The 24,220-nt window shown below is 45.2% G+C and overlaps 1 protein-coding gene across 2 annotated transcripts in view; it reads left to right on the forward strand.

The window, feature by feature from the left end:
- LOC124313978 (inactive tyrosine-protein kinase transmembrane receptor ROR1-like) overlaps window positions 1-24,220 on the forward strand; it is a 109,692-nt gene that overhangs the window by 77,762 nt on the left and 7,710 nt on the right. For both annotated transcript variants that reach the window (XM_046778895.1, XM_046778896.1), the window contains 2 exons: window positions 21,815-21,950; window positions 22,611-22,672. In XM_046778895.1, the coding sequence (XP_046634851.1) occupies window positions 21,815-21,950; window positions 22,611-22,672 (198 nt within the window). The remainder of the gene's footprint in view (window positions 1-21,814; window positions 21,951-22,610; window positions 22,673-24,220) is intronic.

The following is a 24,220-nucleotide window of genomic DNA, read 5'->3' on the forward strand; positions in this document are numbered from 1 at the left end:
TATTGCAAATATCCTCAGCCAGATTCTCCTAGCCCCACCCGGTCCGCATATCCGCCCGTTTGAGCGAGTGCGGGTTGGCGGTGGCGCTCCGCTCATATTCCCATCCATTTTGAATGGTCTCTCGACAGCCGCTGGGTTGAGATTTTGAGAGAAAGAGACAGGAGACACACAGAGAAGAGATTTCCGAGGGATAAAGATTGGAGATGGAGAAGAAAAGCGGAGAGGAGAAATGGAGGAGAGAGAGAGAGAGAGCAATCAGAGTGGGGTCTTATACGAATAAATCTGGGGCCGAATGCAAAGATGACAACGGGTGCAGCAGCTCTCTTGGCTTGCTCACGGAGCCGGAAAAAAAAGATGGCCCTCTCCCGAGGAGGAAAATCTATTGTTGCTTATTTGTCTCTTAATGAGACATTGAGAGAAGGAGGCAGCTGATCGATGACGAAACATTCGTCAGTGCCTATATTCCTGCAGGCCTTCCCATTTCTTTTCGCTTGTTTTTTTTTTTTCATTTTCTTTTTTCGTTTCGTCTAATGAGTTGGATAGACGGGCCATTTCTAGAGAAGGAGAAGAAGAAAAAAAAACAACTTTGACAAGAAAAAAGAGAAAAAGTCTGAGCGAAATTTATATGCTTGAGCTACGCCCAATTTTTCTACCCCCCTTCGTTCGTTTTAGTTTCGTGATTGAAATCGATTAAAAGGACGTCAGCGACAGGAGAGCTTAAGAGCGGATGACGAGCTGACGACGCAATATCCGCCATTTGACGTGCGGAACGCACTTCTTTCTGACTTGCACGTCTTTCTTTATTTCTTCTTTTTTTTTTTCTTTCCTCCCCGTTGTTTATTGGAGACGCACAACAACCGACAAACAGCAATCGAATCCAATCTCCGCCCCAGATATTACCCAAGGCGACTTTGGCGCGTCCTCACACGACGACAGTCGTCAATTGGCCATCTGCGCGTTACGCAGTTTACACTATAACAGCGATGATGTAGCGCGTACGATTCCGGCGTGCTCCGGAATCTTGTTATCCCCTCCGTTTGGCTTGTGCGTGTGTGTGTGTGTGTGTATAAAGTCGATGAGGACGCGGAAGCGCCAGCAGCAGCAGCAGAGCCATATCCCATTAAGGCCGGAAGTTGATCGGGATAAATACGTCGTGTCGCCCATCTCATTTCCTTTTTTCTCCCCCGGTAAAGGCAGTTTCCATCTTCCAACGAAGGGAGAGAGCTAGCTAGCTAGTTAGCCTGTTATATAAGACACAGAACAACCATGTCCGATTCCATTCTCGGGTCGCCCCTTCTCACGAAAGGCCCTCAATAGCCTTTCTCCCATTTTCCAAACGGAATCTCATTCCAACCCCACAGCCAGTTTGCCTTGTTTGTTTCAAAAGGGTCCCGTCACAAACACACACACACGTACTACCTACTGCGTGTAGTGTTGGGTTATTTATTTGCTTTCATCCTCCTCCTTCTCCCTTCAACTTCCTTCACCTCCAATTGGATTCAGAACACGGCCGGCCAAGTCGAAGATTGGCTCTGTTTAACTTGCACATTCACCAAGTGTACTATACCATTAAAAACTCCAGCATGCCGAAAAGGATTGAAAACTATCAATAAAGAAAAACACACACACACACGTCTGTTACCGTTTTTTTTTTCTTTTGGGGGGAAGAGAGAGGAGCTTTTTAATTGCGACATTATCTAATAAGCGCTCGGTTTTGTAGCCCGAGAGCCGACAAAGTCGCGGTGTTGTTTGTGAAGAGTGTGGAAAGAGGAAGATGAAAGAAAAGATGAAAGACTCGTAGAATGATGAACGAAAAACCAAAACCCAAAAAGAAAAAAAAAGAAAAAAAAAAAGAAATCCAATGATGGCGGGGCGAACAAGATTTTTGAAATAAGCGCATTCAAGTCTTATCGGTAAAGGGGAGAAGTATAAAACCAAAAATGAAATCTTTTTAGTAAGTCTGTTTTTTTTTTCCTTCTTTCTATTTTACGACGTCTCCTTCTTATATATATATGTATGTATACGTGTGGATATGTCGGGATTGCGTGAGCACGCCCGGTACATATGAGTGTGTGTGTGTGTGTGCTTTTTTTCTTCTCGTCTCTCCCCCCTCTATTTCTGAATATAAGCGTTATATTCACCAAGCGTCCAAACCCTTTTTTTTTCTTTTTTCTTTTTCATCCCTAGCTCGTCTATTTTTTCTTCGGTCGGACTTCTCGTACGGCGGCGTATTGGACTTTCTCTCTCTCCTTAACGATACACAACAGAGCTTTTGTACGTGTAAATATATATAGTACCGCACGCAATAAAGAATATATGGGATAGATCCTATCCAAAGAAGCAAAAGTCGTATACATATAAATATACCTACATAGTCTTCTTTCAGTTTTTGGGACCGCCGCCGCCGCATCTTTATCGTCTCTCTCTCTTATTTCCCACATTTTCTTTTTGATTCGCCTTATTTTGAAAATAAATAATAAAAATCTTTACAAAAACGGTCCGAGTGAACAAAAAGGACGAAATAAGAAAGCGACGACGAAAAATGAAAATAAAGATGAATTTTAATTACAAAAATAAACATTTTTTTTTTCTTTCTTTCTTTCAAGCCGCCAGTCACGACGTTTAGTCACGCTGGTGACACAATTCATCATCATTTCGATAAATAGTCAATCCCCGAAACGACGCAACGCGATGGTCGGGTAATGCAACAATGAGCGCGCGAACAACAACAGAAAATATACTAAGAGGAGGCGCAGTTTTTGGGTTGACTTGTTATTTGGTCTCGGCTTTTGTCGATTCTTCTTTTTTCTTTCGTGCTGGAAACCAGAGGCTTTTGCCTGAAAGGGGAAACTAGGCACAGCCATATAAGAACTCGGGTAACAATTGCATCATTAATACGATGCCTGAGACATCGCTTCATTTTCCCTTTGCGCAGGGACGCAGCAACCAACAAGAAAAAGATAAATATAAGAAGGAAAAAGGGTAGAAAATGGGGAGAAGAAACGGGACTTAATGTATAGCGTCGGGTCGCACCGGTGGGGTCGACCGGCCCCCCCCCTTGTCTGTATAATAACCGTTTTCCCTGCGTAAAGACGTGCCATATAGCCCGACGTGACCCCAGCGAAGAAGAGAGGCCCGGTCAATCGAGCGTGTTAACCAGACTCTTTTGACTTTCAATTTCAACGAGGAAAAACCGAAAAATGTAAGAAGAAAAGAAGAAGAAAACGAGTCAGTGTGTGGGTTGAGAAAAGATATATAGAACGAGAAGAACTAGATCTTGGGCCTTTATAGACGTGCTGGGGCGGACGCTACGGACGAGCGACTCTCTCTCATCTCCAACGAGGCCATCTCGCCGCGTCTATACTATAGTCCCGTTGGAAAGTTTCACATTACGTCGGTAAACACGGGGACCACACGACTCAGTCCTCTCGGCTCTCGGCGCTCGAGAGAGCTCATCGTCCGGCAAACTAATAGCCGTTCGCCTTGTTAGGTCATCGTCAAACAAATACACACGCACATAGTCGTCGCCCCTATTTTTCCTCCTTCCATCTCCCCCCTTTTGCTCTGCTCTGTCCGTCTGTAGTGTCTATCTTCTTTCTCGTTTCCCTGGACTTGCGAGCTGTTTGCTCAGTGAATAGGGCGCAACTAACGTCGCCAGACTTCTGACGCCGTGGCTAGATACAATATATAAGTATATAGAGCAGGTATATATATATATAGAGGGAAGAGGAGCCTTTGACAGCGCATCATCATATTGACACGGCCGAAAAGGAAGCGACAAAAAACATCAGCGGAATAAATGGATGAAACAAAGGAACTCTATACAGAGCGATAAGGAAATCGATCAATTTGCACAGTAATAGCCTACCAACACTGGCAAACAGCCAAACATATATAGAACCGAAGAAAAGAAAAAGATGAAGAGTAGCTGTATTTATTGGCAAAACTTTTTCGCTTTTGTTTATTCAATAAATAGAATTGATTTTGTTATTTCTTCTGTTTATTTGATTTCGTTTCGGGTGAAAGCTTCTCTATTTCATCCATCATCAGTTTTCAACTATTCATGCATGTAACGTCATTGAATCTGTGGCGTTCTTATTTTGAAAGAAAACAAGTTTATCTCTTTCTTTTTTGCAATAATAAAAATAAATGAAATTCTTCCCTTGAAATTGTCTAGTATTATGCAAAGAGACACCAACAGCCATTATTGTCCGAATTCTTCAAATCGGTTATTAAAATTTATACAAGACGTCGAAATGGCCACTCTTCGTCAATTTACGCCCATGTCATTTTGTGACGTGTTTCTGCCGCCAAACGTCGTTCACTGTTCGTAATTTTTTGAAACGCTCCGAGATTTTCTGGTCGGATATATACGGCGTGAATTCATTAGCGTCGGATTCAAGACCGACGAGGAAAACTGATACCGTTGTACAGGACGGACACGTCTGTCTGTTGCGTTTCGGTTGCAATGCTGTGTGTGAAACATTACTGTATCAATTCACGTCGTCCACTTTTGGTGTGTGGATTTTCAACTTTTTTTTTCCCTCTTCTCTTCTCTTCTCGTTCCCCCTGCTTATTTTCATTTTCCTTGACAGTCTCGACTTGTGTGTGTACAGTATGTGTCAAAGAGCTTGTCAGTTCCATTAGCCGAGTGCCGCCCTCCAGCACACACACACACACACAGAGACAGACGCTTTACTCTACTCGCAAGTTCTATAATATCCCCCCGCACATATCTACGAGACGAGAGTTGTCAGTCGTCAAAAAAAGTCTATCCCTGGCGCTTTTTTATTGCGCAGACTCCGGCGGCCGCCGCACTCTCCGACAAGAGAGAAACCGCCTTTCGTTGCGTTTTTTGTGTCTTTTTATTTTATTTATTTGACGATCCCTTTCGGACGACAAGACGCCACACAAAAGAGATAAATAAAAATACGTAAAAGAAAAACCCCGAAAATCTTGTCGTCTCTCGTCGGGTCTTTCGACAGGGAAATGGTCCTGCATTGACAACGACTTTTGGACAATTCGGCTTGTTTGTATGGACGTGCAGCCAACAGCCTATATAGTATATCGGTTAGCTCCGTTGGTCAGATAGAAAAGGGAAAAGAAGCCGCGATGGTTCGTTTCTCTCTTTTCAGACGTTTTCTCGTATTAAGCGTCTAGCTGCTACCGTCAGCACACATTCATTGGCCGTTTCTTCTCTATCTATATATATATAAGCCCGACGTGGAATAAGGGAAGGAAACGAAACGGGATCCTATTTTGTGTGTTGCTTTGTAGCTGATGTGCTCCTGATGATGATTATGATGATGCGGGGAATGGGACGATTGGATTAAGGCTCCCATTGAGCTCCTTCTATTTGTTGATAATACGTCGACGTTTCCGTGAGTGCACCGGCGCTATATTGTAGACGGTCGGGAGGAGGCCGTTATATTCCGGTCGTCAAGCGGACGACGAGCCAGGACCACCCGAGATTGACGACGAATCTTTAATAGCAATCAGCTTTGGCAGACAGATAACCAAAAGCCGCACTCTCCCCCCACACACACAGCGGGCGACCGATGTATAATAGTTAACTGAGTCTACGTGTGTGTGTGTGATTATGATTATACATCCATCTCCTCCTTGACTTGAACAGAACACACACGGAAAAGACAACAAGTCGGTCCCTTCTGCTGCTGTGTGTCCGTGTGGTGGGACGCAAAACAAAAGCGCTGGGCGGTCTTGATTACCCTAGCAGCAGCACCTTATACCTCTTTTCTTGTCCATTTCCTCTTCCTTGCCTCTACTACACTCACATTCACACTCGGCTGCCTCATTTAGCCAAGCTCAATTAGTGCTCCCATGATACGATAGATGATGATGATAACGTGCTGCCTCCCCAGTTATTTCGTGTCTCTTTTCTACCCCCACCAATTTTCTTTTTCGTTAGACGTTGAAGGCATTTGTTCGTATATCTAGATACACAATTATACGCACACAATACCCCCAGTTTTCCCGCTAGATTGAACAAGCCATTTATAAAAGGGTCCCAGCAGCAAGTTTATGTTTTTCATTCGCGCTTGAACGGGAAAATTGGTTGCGTAGATCTCATCTGTGCATCTGTGTGTGTGTTGTGCGCGTCTCAATTTACAAAGTCTAATAGACGACCGTATGGACAGCAACCGCACACATCATGTAACTTTTCTCTCATTTCTTGGTTAAGTAATTATGATGGAACTGTGGCGCGCTAAAGAGGCGTCTGTTGTGGCGGCCGTGGTGGTGGCGATGATGGCGGTTGGTGGTGGTGGTGGTGGTGGTGGCATTGGCGGCGCCGGTTGCGCTGGCTTGCCTTCGTTCTCACGCTCCCCAAACGTCAGCAGTAGCTATTTGAAACTTTGTATTCGCCCGATACAAGGCGACGCACTGCTTTTCTGCCTCTCCTTGTAGCTATACACAATGGAGCGGGAGAGTGCGGGAGTCTAGGAGTTGGTGGGTCCCAAAGAAAAGAGGAGCGAGCACGCAGACACAACACAGCAGAGAAAGACGGGGCTGATAGGAGCGCGGTGATGATGGCGTGGGCCCTAATGGATTTTTTCTTCCATCTTCGCCTCATCTTTTCCTTTCTCATGTCTTTTTTTTACTTATATAGATTTTTTTTTGGTTTATTTATTTTCTTTTCTTTACATTTTGGTGTTGTTGTTGTTGTTGTGATGGGCGGGAAGGATTGAAGTTCCGTGATGGCGCGTCCCTCTGTTGCGTGTAGCCTCGCTCGACGACACGGGAAGTCTGAAGCAGTTAAACCCAACTACTGAAATACTGAATCATCTATCAAAACAATCAATTAACATTCTCGTCTGTGTGTGTTTTTTTTCTTCTTCTCTTCTCTCTCTCTCGTCATATCAGCACGTTGAGACCTTCGCCCGTCTCCCAACGGCTTATACACTCTCCAGTCCTTCTGTGATGTGTGATGTAGAATCACTTCAAGAATCCTTAGAAGGTCCGCCCCATGATTTAAGAGACTGAATAACACTATTTAGCTTTTTTCTATCTCTCTCTCTCTCTCTCCTTTCTCTTTGATTTTCTTACTTCTGGTTGTTTCGAGTGGCTACACACAGAGCAGAGCCAATTGGGAACTCGGCGCTGATTACAAGATGGATGCGTGCTGATTGACTCATTGAGATAATCAATACTTGACAATGATGAACGAGCTCGAGTTTTCAATTTCTCCCGTTTTCTTTTTCTTCAACTCGTTGCTGGAATTTAGACGTTTGACATTCGAAAAGGTGAAAAGGGTCGGCCTTAAATATTCAATTTCGACCTTTCCACCAAGTTCAACTTATTGTGGCAGTTCGTGTGTACTGATTTCGATTCGTGTCTACATGCGTACACGCTGAATATGGAAATGCAGAGCGCGAACAAAATCGGGTTCAGGTTATCTTCAATTTTTATTTATTTTTTGGCTCCCCTGTTGCGAAGTGTATATTTATGGAGAAAACGCCATGATTTTTTCGATTAGGAATTGCGCCCAATCGCAAACAACACACGAGAGCGCGTCGACCCGTTTTTTTTTTCTTCCACCGATCAAAAAAGGGAAATCGTGTGCTGCCCAAATGTCGATCATTTCACCTCTCTATCCTTTTTCGGTGCAAGTTTTCGAGAGGGGGGGGGGGGGCCGTCCAGCCAGCAGCTAGCACAAAAGTATTATTGTGTCGTGATGTTTCCCTTTCTATCAACTTTAAACTGTTGATTGGAAACTTTGGAAGACTTGAAGTGAGCGAGAGGGGAGAAAATAAAGAGAGGCTCTTTTGGTCCACTCAAACGCGTTTCTCGACAAAACGAAAATATGGATCGGTCCGATAGATAAACAACGAGAGAAAAAGAAAAAGAAGAAGAAGAAAGAAAAAAAAACAAACTTTTGAAAACACGACAGCGATCGACAGAGCACGCCATAACTTATTGCTGGTTGGCTGACACAACTGGCTTACACAAATCTTACAAGGCGATGGAGAGAAATCCGACGAGCTACGAAAAAGAGCGATAGGAGAAAAAAGAAAAGAAAGAAAAAAGCGAGGCTGATTGACAGGACTAAAGCAAGAGAGAAGAGACTCGCAGGTAACTCGCAGCCACTACACACATGTCTATCTGCTCAAGATCGTGATGGAAGCACACGGGTAGGTGACGCTTTAAGATGCATCAGGATAGATGGGATTGAGATAGCCAGCAAAAGGGGGAGGAGGGGGCTGATGTTCGACTCGTGTGTAGACATCACACAACACACACACACATATACATCCAAAGCTCCTTTAGACTGTCGAGCGAGTCCCGCTTTTTCTCCGATGTGTCTCTCCCTCTACCAACCCCTCAGCTCAGACTTGACTATGGGATCCATTTTGGCAATCTTCCTCCGCTATTGTCAGGCGGGCTCTCCCCCCTTTTCTGCCGGCCAGAAGAGAATCAGCAGTTCATTACCTAGTGTACGCTGTGTATAACAGAATCCTTATATACCTTTGATGGCACACACACACACACACATAACCCTGTACACCCTATTCGATTCTTATTCCCTTATTCGTATAGTTCTTCTTTCTTTCTTTCTCTCTTTGCCTCCTGTGTCTGTCTGTGTGCGTCCGTTCGTGCACTAACCATCCACCACCCTTCGATCCTTGTTCCTTGTGTGTGTACCGGCGACATGGGCGACAGCAGGAGCGGGCAGCATCAGCTACCCCCAACGATCTCGTATTATCATCGACGACGAAATCGTTAATCGGCTTATCGGCAAAGGAGTCCTAACAAACGCTTCCTCTACCCCCCACCCACCCTATACTACATATAGTTGCCCCTCCTCGTCTTGATGAACTCGCTTCCTGAATATATTATCGCCGAGTTAGGGGCTGTTGCCTGTTGGGTCGGAACTCATCACCAAATTCACGGCACACACACACACACATAGCAGCCGCGATCGTTTCATTCTCTTTTGATTCGATTTTTTTGTCCCCAATTTTCTTTTTTTTTTCTCTTCTTTTTTCCCCGCCTGAACTTCTTCATTGGTAGAAGATTGGAGGAGGGATTGAGCCCCTCTTTTTCCCTCCCTTTACACCCAAATAACCAGAACTATACGTATATACTACCCCCCTCCTAGCACTACTGCCCTGTGTGTCTTATCAAATGCCAGGGTAGTGAATTGAAATGAATTCTCCTGTCGTCGTCGTCGTCGTGTTCTGGTGGTGCTGAAGGGGGGATTCGTAAAAAAAGATGCCATCGATGTTGAACTGGTCTCTCTTCTCACAGAGTTCCTTCTTCAACAGATGGAGACTATAGATGTCGGATCGAGATTCCGTGTCAACTCCGCGTTGAATTTATAAATCACACGCATCGTAGCGTGACTCGATCCCAGTTGATTATCTTTTATTTTCCAAAAAGAAAAAAAGTTGTATTTTTAAATAATAGACCTGACCCGCCATTCTTTTATTATTAGAGTTTTGTGTGCCTACTGAATTTCTGAAATGCTCCTAAATTTCCCTCCGACGTGATATTTCGGCTTCCATTTCACGACCGTGTTATACGATGGTGGTCGTCGGACGGTCGATCGAGTAGCGCCAGTATAGTCGTCAGTAGTCTTATAATATATTCAGTATACATAATACATTTCCGAGATTTATAAACATATAAAGAGAAAGAAATTGACTGGGAAGAGTGGCTGCTGCTGGGGGGCTGGATTGGGTTTTCAACCAGTGGTGAGAGATGTTTGTTGGCGCAGCTCGGGTGCACGAAATAAGATTAAGGGACATGAGACAATGATCAGATTTTCACATGATCAGCCTTTCTATTGATTGACTGCTTCTCAGAACTACCACACTATACCTGGGTATATATAGCTATATATGCTCCTCTTTCTTCTTTTTCCTTTTTTTTTTATTATTATACTACTTTTGGTTCCCACTCCGGAGCTAGAGAACATTCCGGGCAGGGCGTGACTCCTTTTTTATTCTGATGGACCCCTCATTCCATCTCTGGCTGGTGTGCTGGACCAGTACCGACCCGACGACCATCAGACAATGTTCTTAAACTTCTTTACTTCCATCATTCTTGCCTTTTATACTCCGCCTTTTATACTCGGTGTGTGTGTGTGTCAGTTGGGCCGTAAATCTTGCAGATAGCAACACACAAACCCGCGCATCAGTTCACGCATCTCCTCTCCGTTACAACTTCTCTCCGTTAGATATTACCCGCGACTCCCTCCGCGTGTATTTACCGTAAAAAAAAAAGAAAAAGAAATCCAAGACCCACACGAAGAGTTCAGCGATCTTTGGCTATTGTGTGATGCGCGCTGGCCAAATATATTATAAAGGCTTTGCGCTGCTGCCCTTCTCCTGTAGGCGTCTTCTTTGATTCCATCATTTCTTCTATTCTTTTATTCTTTCTCTGTTGTTGTTGTTGCTGTTGGCAGTTCCGGCTCTGCTGGACGTTTTGGGATCACCCGCGATCTATATAGTCGCTCTTTTCTATGGCCGCTGCAATGACAGATGATGAAGGATGACTCTAGCTAGATCCTCCTCATCCCGACGAACGACAGTAGCCAAAATAAAACATTCTCACACTCCAATCCATAACCATTTGGATATTGCGTATCCTTTTTCCCATCCGCCAGAGTGGCTCGGCCCAATCACAAAAAGGTCCCGAGTGTTTGCCAACGCAAAGAAGAAAGAAATGCAGCCCGTTAAAATATAGATCTAGCGATAGACGTAGAGTTCTGGGGGGCTTATATTCCTTCGCACATAATCGATGGATTTTCCGATATCGCCAGTTCGTGATCTTCACGTCCGTCTATCTGCGTTGGAATTCAATTTGCAGGTTTTGGGCTGGCTGGCCATCCTGCGCCGTTACAGTTAGCCCATTATCTGACCCGACCCGCAGGGCAGATCGTTCTATTTATCAGTCCTCGCTTTCTCTCTCGCTCTCTTTTTTTTTTTCTTCTTTCGTCCTCTTCTCCTCCTTTTTGATTATTTATTTATTGCGTCTTTTTTTCCAAATCTGTGTTCTTATGAAAATTTGAGTGAGGTAGCGTGTCTAGTCAAAGTTCATCCGATTATCCGACGAAAAGAGGGAAAAACGCGCCGTAGTAGTGTACACACACACACACACAGACACACAGTGTATGATTGCTCAATTTATTATCATCTTCTTGGTATTGTATTTTCTTTGGGTTAATTCTGTCGTCGTTAGTCTTGCAGCAGCCAGGGGACCCAAACACCCCAACAGTGTGATTAGCCGAGCTCTGGCTCAGAAAAAAAGAAAAGAAATAGTAGAAGCTCTGCGCTGCCATCACCTCTGCCGTTGTTTGCTCCTTTGATTAAAGCCAGTTGCGCCCTATCATTACCTGTACTCGCTTTACAAGAGCCGTCTGTTCTCTTATTTTCACATCTCTCTCGCTATACACGTAGACATCTCTCTCTCTCTCTTTCGCGCGCGCGCGCGCGCCTACAGACTACATATAGCCGGCCAGCGAAAAATGTTTTAAAGGAAAACAACAACCATCAACTACAAGAAACAAGGCTCAGAACATATTTACACCAAAAGAAAAAGAAAAAAAAATTCAGCCCTCGAGATATTTCCTTATTAAAGCGGAAAAGTAGCACGAAGCACAGATCCTGTTGCCTTGGCAACTGGCACACGCATTTCTAGCAAATTGCTTTGATATAGTCAAACATATGCTAGAAAGAAAAGAAGAAAAGAAGAGAAAAAGATCGGACCAGACGATTTTCAAGCGACTCGGCGTCGTCTCACAACCTCGTGAATTTCCATGTCTACCCGACCGAGAAAAAAAATAACAACAACAACATCATACAAGAGAAAGAAAAAAACTGACTTGGCGATTCCATTCTTTCGAGTCGGTAACTTTTGGAATAAAAAAGTAAAAAAAAAACGCGGACGGTTGGTCAATGCAAATTTCGAACGCTCTCTCGTGTGGTTTTTATTTGGCTGCCGCCGCCGCCGTGTCCATCAACCGATACAATATTACAAAGCCATCCGGGCTGCTGCAGCCGCTTGATTCCCTTTTTCTTTTTCTGTTTTTCTTTTGAGCGCTGGATGCTTGCGCGTCATACGTTGTTGTTGTTGTTGTTGTTGTGTGAGGATTTGATGTATTCAAATGAACGAGCGGCAGCGTCGGCGCGGCTGTTTAGTGGCGTTCCCATCATTCTTGGCTGAAAAGCTGCGGTCAAGCGTTTCCAAACAGCCGCAATTTATGATGATGAGGGAAGGGTGTCGGCATCCTATTCCTCACTGCCTCGTTGTCGTGATTCCGGCTCTTCCATTTGGCAAAGGAATGACGTGGTAAATCTATTACGTTTTGACAGCCCAGTCGGATTATTATAGTCGTTTGTTTTGCTTCTCTTGATTTTCTCTCTCAAATCTCTGAATGGGTTTTTTGTCCTGTCCGAAATTTCTTACAAAATAGAAAAAATGGGTGAATGGGCGACAACATACGCTCAATAAAAAAAACTAAAAAAACTCAAGAGGGAATAAAAGTTGTGTTGATTCACGCTCCTGCAAGGAGTAGTCCCAACTTTTATGGGCATTATGTCAACATCATTAGTCTTCGTTAAATGCTTACACATCGTCGTCTCTCTTTTGGACACTGCCACTTTTTAAGATCATCCAATCAAAAAATGTCGACATTTGTATAGCGCGTCCGTTCTACTTGTATACAATCACGTTCGTGAGTCTAGAGCCAAATCACGAAATCGTCGCGTCGTGGACATATATTTGGAGAGGGTCAAATTATATAGAAAACGGGACTCTTTACCAAATTCTTATTCTATCAGCTGCCATTATATTCCGTCACACCGTTCTTATTTCCCTCTTCTTTTTCAATCTAAGCGACCAGATCGAGTACATCCTCTCGTCCTGACGGCTCACTCGAACGGCTTGGAGAATGCGTCCGCAATCCGGGCGTGTATAATATATCAGTTCACTCCAGTACTTAGGGTTGTTTGGTAGGGTGGTGGTGAGTAGATTTCTTTTCTTTAAAAAAAAAGAGGGAGGCTAGGAGAAAAAATTTCGTATTTCGATCTTGAGAATTCTGAAGAGGGTTTTTGAGGACCGAGAGGAGCTGTCAACTCGGCATTGTTTCCAGTCACGCTCAGCCAAAAACGGGGTGAGCAGCGAGCTGATTATCGGCTGTTTCAGTCTCTTTACTTTCCCATACTTCTCCAAATGTTCCCGGGCTCTTGTTAATATATACTTATATACTATTTCGTCCAGAACTTGCGACGGTATAGAACGATAGAATAATTGATAGGTCTTATATATCTCCTGCTAAAATCGGCGACTCAGCGGCCAATGAGGTTACTCAAGTTTGGCGTACTTGTCGAATTTCTTATTTTCTGTTTTTTGTTGTTGAAACCCTTGAATGTTGTCCTCGCAACCTCGGAATGTCGTGAATTGATTGTTAAAGTGAGAAAGTCACGTAGCCTGGAAGTTGTGAATCCGTGACGCGACTCAATTTGCTTATAACGCCCTTGCGATTTACAACAATGCTCCCGTTCTAATCTCACCGATTGCGAATCTCATCATTCAAGCGTTCCCACAGCTCCTTCTCATTCCTGCCACTTGGCGACTTGGGTGTATAACACTCGGAAGATTTGCATGGTGATTTCTGTTGCGTGTGTCGATTCTCTCTCCTCGACCGAACGTGCACGGTCCGAGCTGCAAGTGAACATGTTTCGACGAAAAGGGGTTTGACTGCAAGTAGCTCCAGTCTAGGCGCACTTAAGAGTCATGGGAGAAAGGTGGTGGAAAGTTTTCCCGCTGGCCGGACGCTGATTGACAGATTTCTGATTGCATAGCCCGTCGCTCTCTATTCATATCACACACACGTCTATATACGCATAATAGAAGCCCGACCAAGCGAATGGGTTGGGGGGGCCAAATCATGTGTCCCTTCCAGCAGCAGCAGCAAGCCTTTCTCTTCATCTTTTTGTGTATATGATTATGTATCAGTCAAAAAGAAGTAGCGAGAGGGTTGGACATATTTTCATATGATAATGTTCAGGGGTCTCTTGGTAGTCGTCATTTCTCCCCCGCTCTGGCCATCTTCTCCTCTCTCCGCTCTTCATTTTCGTTTAGTCAAACACCCAAGTTTAGTTTTTATTTTTATTTTTCGTCTTCTTGCTCTTGATGGTTGGTGGCGTCGCTTGTCGTTGACGGTTGACAAGTTGATGGCTGTTTTGGGCCCCCCTTCTTTTTGGGTTCCCTTAACTTTTTTTCCTTCGACTCCTCTGACTTCTCGTTTCCATCACTTCGACAGTTGTCCTCAAGGGCAATGGAGCATCTCCTCGGCTCTCTTGCGCCATGTATGATGGCAGGATTTTACTGCCCGACAAACGCATCAGGTCCCGCTCGGCCGGCTGCAAGGATTAAATAACCATACAGCATTATAACCCACTCATATTCCTAGAAAAAAAAAGAAAAACTTTTGCCTCTTTGCCCTTATCTCTCAAAAAACGTTGAGCCAATATTTAAAGTTGATCTTCCTGGCCCTTTTTTTATGGCCCTCTTTGTCGCTCGGTGGCGGCTGACGAGGGCAACATTGCAGTTACGTATTTATATGTGTGCTGTGTCCGCTGAATAGACTTAGACTTGTGGTAAGCAGCTGTACAGTATATCTTGGTGGTGTGATAATAAGTCGGCGTTAATGTTGCTCGGCTCCAGCCGGCTGGAATGTCTCTCCGTTGAGGTGTGTTGTGTGTGCCAAAAAGGCGCGGCCCCCAACATATGCACACGCTTCCTCTCCCCGGCATATAATCCATAATCTACGGACAATGAGACAAAAATGTGTACCATAGACTGAGCATATCCTGTTCGTGGACTAAAAAAGGCGTTGGGAAAAATAAACGAAACAAAATATCAGCTGGACAACACGAGAGATAATTCTGGTGCTAAAGATTGTGTTTGAGATGATTTGTTATATTTATAGTTATTGTTTGACTAATTGAGTCTATACACACCTTGGGCGGCACAGTCACGGGAGACGATGGTCCTACCTCGTCACTCGAGCCGATAACGATTTCCACGTCCGTATATTTTTGTAGACTTATATACTTATGTCCTCCTCCTCCACTCCCTGCTGCTGTCACCATTGGAACCAACTCGTTACATGGTCGTTTCTGTTTGCCATCAGTCTCTCCCCCCCCCCCTTTTATTTTTTACCCATTTATCCATTTTATGAAAAATTTCTTATTATCACCCGTTTTTTTGTGCGGGGCCCCAGACCCGTGTGTGTGGGTAGGCATTTGTTTGTCTACTCTCTTCAGTGCCATCTGTGCTCATGTGTGTGCTTTTCCATATTCGAACACTCGAGATAATACAGTGCAGATGAATAGGTACATATTGGGTGCCAAAGCCACCGGGATGGGGTGATGGCAGCCCTATATACTCGCCACCCAATAGGGTAGTAGCTGTCTTATAATGCAGTACATGGAACTATTATGGCGGGGGTCCACTATACGCTTGTCGAGTGTTTAAAAGAACTATATGAAGCTAAGGGAGGAAAAAAAGGGGGTGGGGTCTGGGGTGGTGGGGCTATACAGGATTTTGATAGATTCATTTTCAATCGATGAATCCCCACTAGCTAACACTCTCGCCCCTTGGTGTTGGAACAAGTGATGAAAAACAGTTTGCAACTCTATACTGCCCCCCCTCCCCTCCCTGAAAATCTGCTTCACTCCCTTCGTTCTTCTTATTATTATATTCCTGGCTCGGCACTGATTGTCAATGTGTCCAACTCTGCTGCTGCTGTCTGTCAACCTACGAGAGAGAAAGAAAAGCTGTATACCCCCGCGGTTCCGTATGAGTTAAGTTTCGGGTAGGACGACGATGTACGAGAGAGAGCAAGAGGGGCCCGGGGGGTACGTCGATCCAAGTGACGCGCGCCAAATATATATCAGACTAATCCCTCTTTGATGACTTTGCCACCGCGCTCTCTCATTCTCCTATTCTCTCAGTTCGTCTCTCAATCTCGCTTTCTATTTGGAAAAACGGGTGTGTGTGTGCGTGTGTGCGTGCGGCTGCAATCTTGTGTATAGGGAGAAAGAAAGAAAAAAAAAACAATTTCCATCAACTCGAATGGGGGGGGGGGGGCCGCCGTGATTGGCAGTTGATTGTGTATAAAAAGAAGAAGACAAGGGAGCGCACAGGGAACAGAGCAGCACGGCGTCGAACAAGAAGCTCAAGAGGAAACGATTTTTAGCCATTCGAGCCACGTTCCTTTTTTCTTCTTTTCCCTCTCCATTCTCTAAATCTCTTTACAGCCCATCAGCCCATCCAGCAGTAACGAAAACAACAACGACGAAAAAATACTGGGCCGAAATCCCACCCGCCCGTGAGTGTACCGACGGACTAAAAAGATTGTTGTTAGCCTTGCCCACTCGTGAGTCGTGTTCTTTTCGTCTCTCTCGTCAAGCGTGCACTGCTGGACTTTTGGGTAACTCAAGATGTGATTCTGTTAACTCCTTTATTTCAACCGAGGGGGGGGGGGGACGAGAGGGGGGAGGCGAAGGAACAACACAAAGTCCGTCAGCTCTTGTCGGTCCCTCATTGGACGACTGTCGAAAGACAATGTAACTCGACGTCACTTTCAATTGCCTCTTTCCAGCTGGGCATAGAGCAGCTAGTCCAGCTAGCCCAGACACTGTCTCGATGGGTAGATCTCACTCGCCAGCTCTGCTGTAGTAGGCCGTCCGAGTCGACCGAGTATTCCTCTGTATGTATAAATACAGACCTTGGGAACACGACTTTATTTTTTTTTCGGAACACTTACTGCATTCATGTATAGAAGGCCAGCGCGCGTGTACATATACATAATCGTCCTGTGTGTGTGTGTGTGCGCCCTATATACATCGGCGACTGTGTATATGTAGGCCTATACACAAAACGACAGAAAAACACGGGCCCGTTTCCGCTCGAAATGGCCGGCTCAATGCAAGAAAAGCGGGGGAGGTCTTTGCGCCCATCTTCTATTTCGTCGTCGTCGTCGTGTGTGTGTGTGTGTGTGTGTGTTTGCTAACTCTCTCCGGAGTCAACTATTCCCTTGACACGCACACTCAAAAGACGGGGGCGGCTTATATGTGTTAGGTACATATCTATATCTATGTTGCCGACCGGACGTCATCGCCTCCTTTAGTTTTGAGTTTTTAGCGCGTTTGGAAAACGGTCGATGTGCCGATGCCTTACTAAACTCGCATCGGTACATCAGCAGAGAGAGGAAATGAGGAACAAAAAAGAGTCTTTTTTCTTTCTTCTTCTTCTTTTGGGATGTCGCTGCGGTGGTATAATCACACACGAAACAGCGAGACAGCGCAGGCGAGAAAGAGAGTTGCTTGGTTTGTGTGCTGCTGCTGCTGCCGAAGGCGAAAGGTTTCATTTACATCGAAGCCCCACGGTGCACAACTAGACATTAGATGGAAAAAGGGGAGTACAGAAAACACACGGGAGAAGCTTCTCTATAAAAGGGGAAAACAAAAAGAAATATCAGAAACAAAAAAACAAAAACAATAGGGAAACGGTGAGCCCAACCGAAAAACCAGTCGACACGGTGGCAACTCTCACCGCGCGCTTCTTCTCCCGTCTTGATCCTGCTGGTTCCACGTATAAATACTGCACGCATACATATATATATCCATAGTATATACTGTATAGTGTATACTATATGTTGTGTTGTCTCTGTTGACGAGACTTTGGCTCCTATCTAAGGTTTCTTTCCAATTTGTAACGTCGCTTGTTTTACATCACGACGACAAGACTTTGGGGAGGGACGTGTACATCAGTAGGTGATGGGAGTGAAGGGTTCAAGCTCTGCCAAAAAAACAAAAAAAAAGAAAAAAAAGAGGTGAGGTCATGTGTCAGATTCCTCCTTTCCCCGTCACTCTTTACCGGATTCGACATGTCAACAACAACAACAACAACAACATACTCTTTTCTTTCTCTCTCTCTCCTTGGCGGCTTCTCTTTTTTCAATAGAAATTTGTTGTCCCTTTTTGTTTTCAGACTTTTTGCTTCTTTTGTTGACTTGTACTGTCGCTCTCGACCCCGAAATGAAATTCAAAAGACATTTTTTCTTTCTATTCTTTTGGCTACTTTTGATGGCCGACGGCTGTCTCTCTCAGAAAAGAAAAACAAAAGAAACCAAAATAACCAAAAGAAATGAGGGTCAGTCAGTTTTGTGCTCGTTGGCAAAGTCCGTCCCTTTTGTCTGATTCGCTCATCCGCGAGCGGATCCAATGACGCCCGTTAAAAGAACACACCGTCGTATAATTCGTCGTAAGACTTCGCCAGCACCAAAGCAACGGTTGGACCACACGCTCAAGGGCCTGTTGAAAATCATCACAGAATAGAAACGTTGTAAGTCGGACAGACACGCAATCAAGAAACGCCGAAATAAACAAAGACATTGGATGGATACGTACCGAAGAAAACGAAGTGAGGGACGGAAAAGAGCAGAGACTACATAACGTCAAAAAACGACGAGGGCCTATACCTACATATCCAGGCGAAGTCGAATGGAAGACACGCGCTGTGCCGGGGGGGAATGTTGGGGCTGACGAGACGAAGGAGCGTAAGCCGCGATCCCGCGGGACGTTTTTATGAAAATTATTGAGTGAACGAGAGAAAGAGAAATAAAAAAAAAGGCGTCAGCCGCTGTTACATTGGTACACAGCCCCCCTACTCCTCCGTGCGCGATATTATTACAGTATTTCTGAGCCAATTAGGGGAGCCCAACATGTCTCCGACGTTAGAGAGTTTTCTCCCCCCCCCCCCCCATGCATGCAGTCCGTTCCGTCTCTGCCTTGTCATAACGCTTTCCATCTTTCTCCCGTTGTCCGTCTGACTGCTGGGCGCTGAGAAAAGAATGTCGTGGAATCAATGAGAAGAGCGGAGCTGCTGCCGGAGCTCTTCGGTATACATAGGCAAATTGAGGAGCCTCTTCACGCGCTCTTCTTCTTGTATGTTAGCGTCTCTACCACCATGGCAGACCATTTTTTTCTTCTTCTTTTCTTTCTTTTTTCCTTCTCCCGGAGCGTCGGTTTGGTGGCGACAGATGTCTCATGCGACTGACGCACTCACAAGAGAGACGGCCCACAGCACAAACACCGACATGTTGTCTTTTCTCTCTCCTCCGCATAGCATCCGATGGATGCCGAAGACGGATGACTCTCTTTTTGACGTGAGAACCTCTGCACGACGACGCGGAGGCAGGACATCATCTCGCTATAAAGTCGATCAATAAAATTAAATCAAAAATCAAATGTATAGAATTGTGGGTGGGGCAGCGACAGTCAGTCACGTTCTAAAGATGAAATATTCATAATCGCCTTTTTTTCGGAGAAACATTTTTCTTTTTATTCTTGTCAATTTGTTATTAAGTGGAAAGCGTGTAACCTGCCGATATATCGTAGTAGTAATGACTTTGGACGGATGAGAAATATCTCCATCGCTCACGCACGCTTATAATATTTCCATCTAGATCAAAGCAAAAGCGCGGCTCTATATACGCTTCGTCAAATAACGCCGACTTGAGGCAAATAGACGGCAAAGTGTAGAACGCAGGGGACCGCAATCAATTCCGAAATGAATCAGCTTCTCCTCGTCTCATACGAGTGCAGTTGCGTCTATCTTCTTTTTCTTTTTTACTTAAATATATAAAATGCTCCGGTCGACCGGCCGTCGTCGATCGTGTCGCCGATGAGTTTATATATGTGTATGTGCGTGTGCGTGTGTGTGGATGGAGAGATTCAATCAAGCAAACGTTTAATAAACCAACCGAGAGGACTAGTATAAATCCGCCAGGAAGCAAGTCCGGCTGTACGTTTCCTTGCCTTCACCATGGCAACCGGAGCTCATTCTCTTTTCGGCTCTTCCATTTTTGTCTTTTTTCTATTCCTTATTCGCCGTTGATATCCTGCAGACCTAATACGTCGACATCTCTGTGTGCGCCATTAATGCCGAATGTGTTTCCCATATACTGATCCACATCTCTACTGTGTGTTATGGGTTGATATATATGAGAGAGAGAGAGGGAAATAAGGAGAGGGGGCCTTGATTCACGGTTGACGTGTTTTATCCAATCAGGTTGCTAGAGGAATATCATTCACGCGTCGTCCATATCAACTTCTGGCTGGTCCCAATCAATACCGGAAGAAATATGCCCACAACGTCTTTGTTGTATACATATAGAGCGATATATAGCTAGTAGTTCCTACATGCTAGATGAGTACTAGGTATGTGGCATTGCCGAGTCGCCACTGCATATCTAAGAAATATATATACGAGTCCCCAAGTCTGCTGAGCTGGCGCACGTAATATACTTCCAGCTGTAGTATATAGTACTATAATACGATATATAGACGGAACATAATAACGAGGTTGACCGGCCATTAGGTCTACTGTATAGCTGTTTATGCTTGTACAACGCAGTGCTACGTAGCGCAGAATGGTATAGTACGTCATCTGAAATGTCCCGCCGAACATCCATATCGAGAGAAGGAGACGGCCGGTGACGTGACTTTGGCTTTGAGCGTTCTTTCGTTCTTTCCCTCCCAGCGTGACATGCCTTCCGCACATGGATACATACAGCGGCGACTGTGTACACTGGTCAATGCGTGCGCTCGCTTGTCTGTACAGGGGAAGACACGTAATACACTCAGGACTGACCCTGGTCCCTTTTTTGTTTTCATTTTTATATCCGCCGAGTTTTAGATGGGAATAATAGGCAAAAGGCCAGAGGGGGGCCCAGTCGGATTATGACACGGCTGCCGATTCTTCGTTAGGCTCTCTCTCCAGAGACTGACTATAAACAGACGCGGGAATTATTCCACCATCGATTCAACATTTCTGCGCAGCGGCTGCCGGCTGCTATAGCCGCTAGGGCACATCACGTATAGTTGACGCTCTCGCCAAATCGGCCGCTGTCGACTGGGTGTGGAGGGAAGGAATTTAACAGCACGGCAGCGTCACTCTCTTTGCATTCGTCACCATTTATGTACAGTCCCATATATTCTTCGTATGGCGCATCACTATCGAGTCACGAGAGAGAGAGCGACAGAGACACCCAAAAAATCGAATCAATCAACTTAATGGCCGATCCCGAAACGCTCTGGCTCCAAGGGCCGCCGTGCTGTGCAGCACATCACATTAGGCTATATACGGCGCTGGGTCGTTGGGCCGCCCTTTTATTTCCTCCCCTTTTTTTTTCTCTCTCATATTCCTCGGGATGAAGAAGACCTATTCGCCTTTTAATTGGATGCTTTACAGTCGAGGCTTAATGGCCGCGCCGCCTAAGGGCCGAATAGCTCTCGGGGATTCGGGATTTTTATTAGCAACTGCAGAGCCTATACATCTATAGTGCCGGTATACACACAGTACCGTATATACACGCTACAAAGTCTAATTTGTCCCGCTCTCTCTCTTTTCATACATCTAATAGTATATGTTATTGTAGCCTATATCTAGTGAAGCATACCATAGAGTTGACGTATATAGTCTTTAAGTCGTCGCATCCAACAATATCTAAATAGATGAGGATGGACGGCATCCACTGTTATTCTTCCTCGTACATATAAACCCAAATGACCGGCTCAAAAACTAAATTACGTATTTTTTTTGTTTTCTCTATCTTTTTTTTCTTTTGTATGTGTCGATGTGTGTTTTGTGCCGGGATTCCGACCGATGTGGCGATGCTATTGTGTCTACGCGGGAAACTCGTCTCTTCTCTATACGCAACGCTCCGCCTGTGTGTGCTGTTATCGTTGATGAACACACACACATACACACACAACAGTGTGGGCGCACGGTTTAGTGCCGGGCCATTCGGATTCGTCGGCCGGGGGAGCGCCGGCTGTCGAGGATTACGACTACGACGGCAGCTACGATTACGACGGCAATCCCAAGACGAGCGCCTCCGCCAACTCGACAAGGTACGAGCTCTTTTTTTGTTTCTTCTTATTTCTCGTTCAACACTAAAAACTTTCGTTCCCTTCTTCTTCTTCTCATTCTTTCCTTATTTTTCTTTTTGTGATGCCCTCGTCCGTTCTGTCTCCTTTTCTCTCTACACGCTTTATGGATATTACAATGCCCATAAACAGTAAATATTTACCATTGACCATTACCACATGAAAGGATATGTATACGCCGACACACAAAGGTCTACACACAGCATTCAAGTATATGCAGCAGCCCGTCTGATATATATATATTTGGGAACCGTGTAGGATGGCATATATATCTAAACTTACACGGGGATAGACTCTGTCGCTGTGTCTCTACTGCCTATAACATATACGTGGTATTGATCGAGTTTCCTTTCCGCCACTTTTAGATCTAACGTACACATATACTTGTCCACCTCTACAGAAGTAGTGAGACTCTCCCCTCTACTTTTGTGACGATGACAATCGATCAACTCATCGATTCTGGCAGCCCATAGTGCGCCAGCAGTCCCTCTCTCTCTTTCTCTCTTTACCAATACTTTCCGACTTGTTCGTATAGCAAGTTGGGATTGACACAATAGCCCTGCATAAATACTGTAAATGCTGCATTATTTAAAATGTGTTTTTTTTTTCTCCCAATTGGAACAGGAGCACTAGTTCCAGACCGCTGGCCAGCAGCTCGACGACAGAGGCGCCACCCGACAAACCAGGTAAATATAAAACCGAATCAAATCCGAATCAAATATCTAGGCTGCACGATGTATACCGGTACTATACGTAAAGAATATCAGCATAAATAAGGTGGAATAGATAAACTACATACTACACCTACCCAAACTGATGGCCAACCGTAATACAAACGTGATTCGCGTGTCGACAAGGCAGTCTGCGCTTCGGGAGGGCCCCCTATTTTTTATTTTCCCTTATTTCCTAAGTGTTCCAGTGCGTCATAATGGAAGCGATGGATTTTTGTGTCTCTAGCGCCAGCAGGAGAGGTGCTGGTAAGGTGACCGTGTAGGAGAGGCAAGAGAAATTCCGTGAGTGGCCGTCGCTCACTTGTGTTGTGAAGGAGCTGTTTATCATCGGTCACGGAGCCATTTCCTTCCATCAAGATCGACTCCGGAGCCCCCTTCACGAAGGCAGCCGCCCTTATATATGACTCACGACACAGCACAACCAAACACATATATACAACCAAGTGGGAGCAACAGCAGCAACATTTTGGGACTTGGTGGGACTGGGCCCCTTTCTTTCCACCAAGGACAGCGTGTGATGGCGCTTTAGCGAGCGTGATCGAACGAAAAGCGCACGGTAGATCGTCGTTAAATGAAATGGAAGTGTCGTGTTCGTCAGAGAGGGAAAGATAGTCTGTCGAGTCGAGGTAGAAGAGTGAGAATGAGGTTTCGCCTCGGACGATGCGCTTTTAGATTTAGTCGCTCGATGTGTAGCTGGACGCGTTTAGATGCGTAGGGACGTTATTATATAGCTAAGATAGAACCGAGGATAGAACGGGCCGGGAGATAGATGGGCAAGCGACGATTTATCTCATCTCAAGTCTTCTTCTTCTTCCTCCTCTTCTTCTAAATGGACACAACTGGCGCAATAAGGGGACACGCAAGTGCCAGCCCTTTTTCTTTTCCTCCGGCACGCTGCAATATCCCAGCACGACGAGGCGTCTCTTTTCAGCCGAAAAGTAGGTTGAAATAACTGACGACGAGTGGAGAGAGAGGCAAGAAAAATGCGGACGACTGAGCTCGTCATGATCCGATAAAATATTATAAAAGGAGGCGAACTTGAAAGGGGAAAGGCGTCGTCGTCGTCGTCCGAGAGTTTTCCTTCTCTCCGACATGGCGTCATGTGTGTATGTAGCCGCCAGGGCTGGACGAGAGGCCATATATATATATACATCTACCATCACGCGCTAAGTTGGCGGATAAACATGTTACTCTCTCCCCGGCGGTCCTGCTGTTGTTTCATCGCCGTGACTATATAACGCCCACGATGATATACTTGACTAAGTTGCGCGCCCGGTCCCCGTCGTGTTTATTTTTTCTTTCTTTTCTTCCGTCCGTTCTTATATATTGTTCTACTCTTATTCCGGCTGTCGTTGGGTCCGTTCGCTTGCCGGGCGATTCCTTTGATATTATCCTCCCTCTATATTGCCGGTCGTATTCACGTTGTATAAATACAATGTCGGGGCTGTACCGAATTCGTTGGTGGCGACAGGCACGGTAGAAAGCGTTTACTCAACCTACTCG

The sequence above is a fragment of the Daphnia pulicaria genome, chromosome 10 (assembly GCF_021234035.1).
Source record: "Daphnia pulicaria isolate SC F1-1A chromosome 10, SC_F0-13Bv2, whole genome shotgun sequence".
NCBI lineage: Eukaryota > Metazoa > Arthropoda > Branchiopoda > Diplostraca > Daphniidae > Daphnia > Daphnia pulicaria.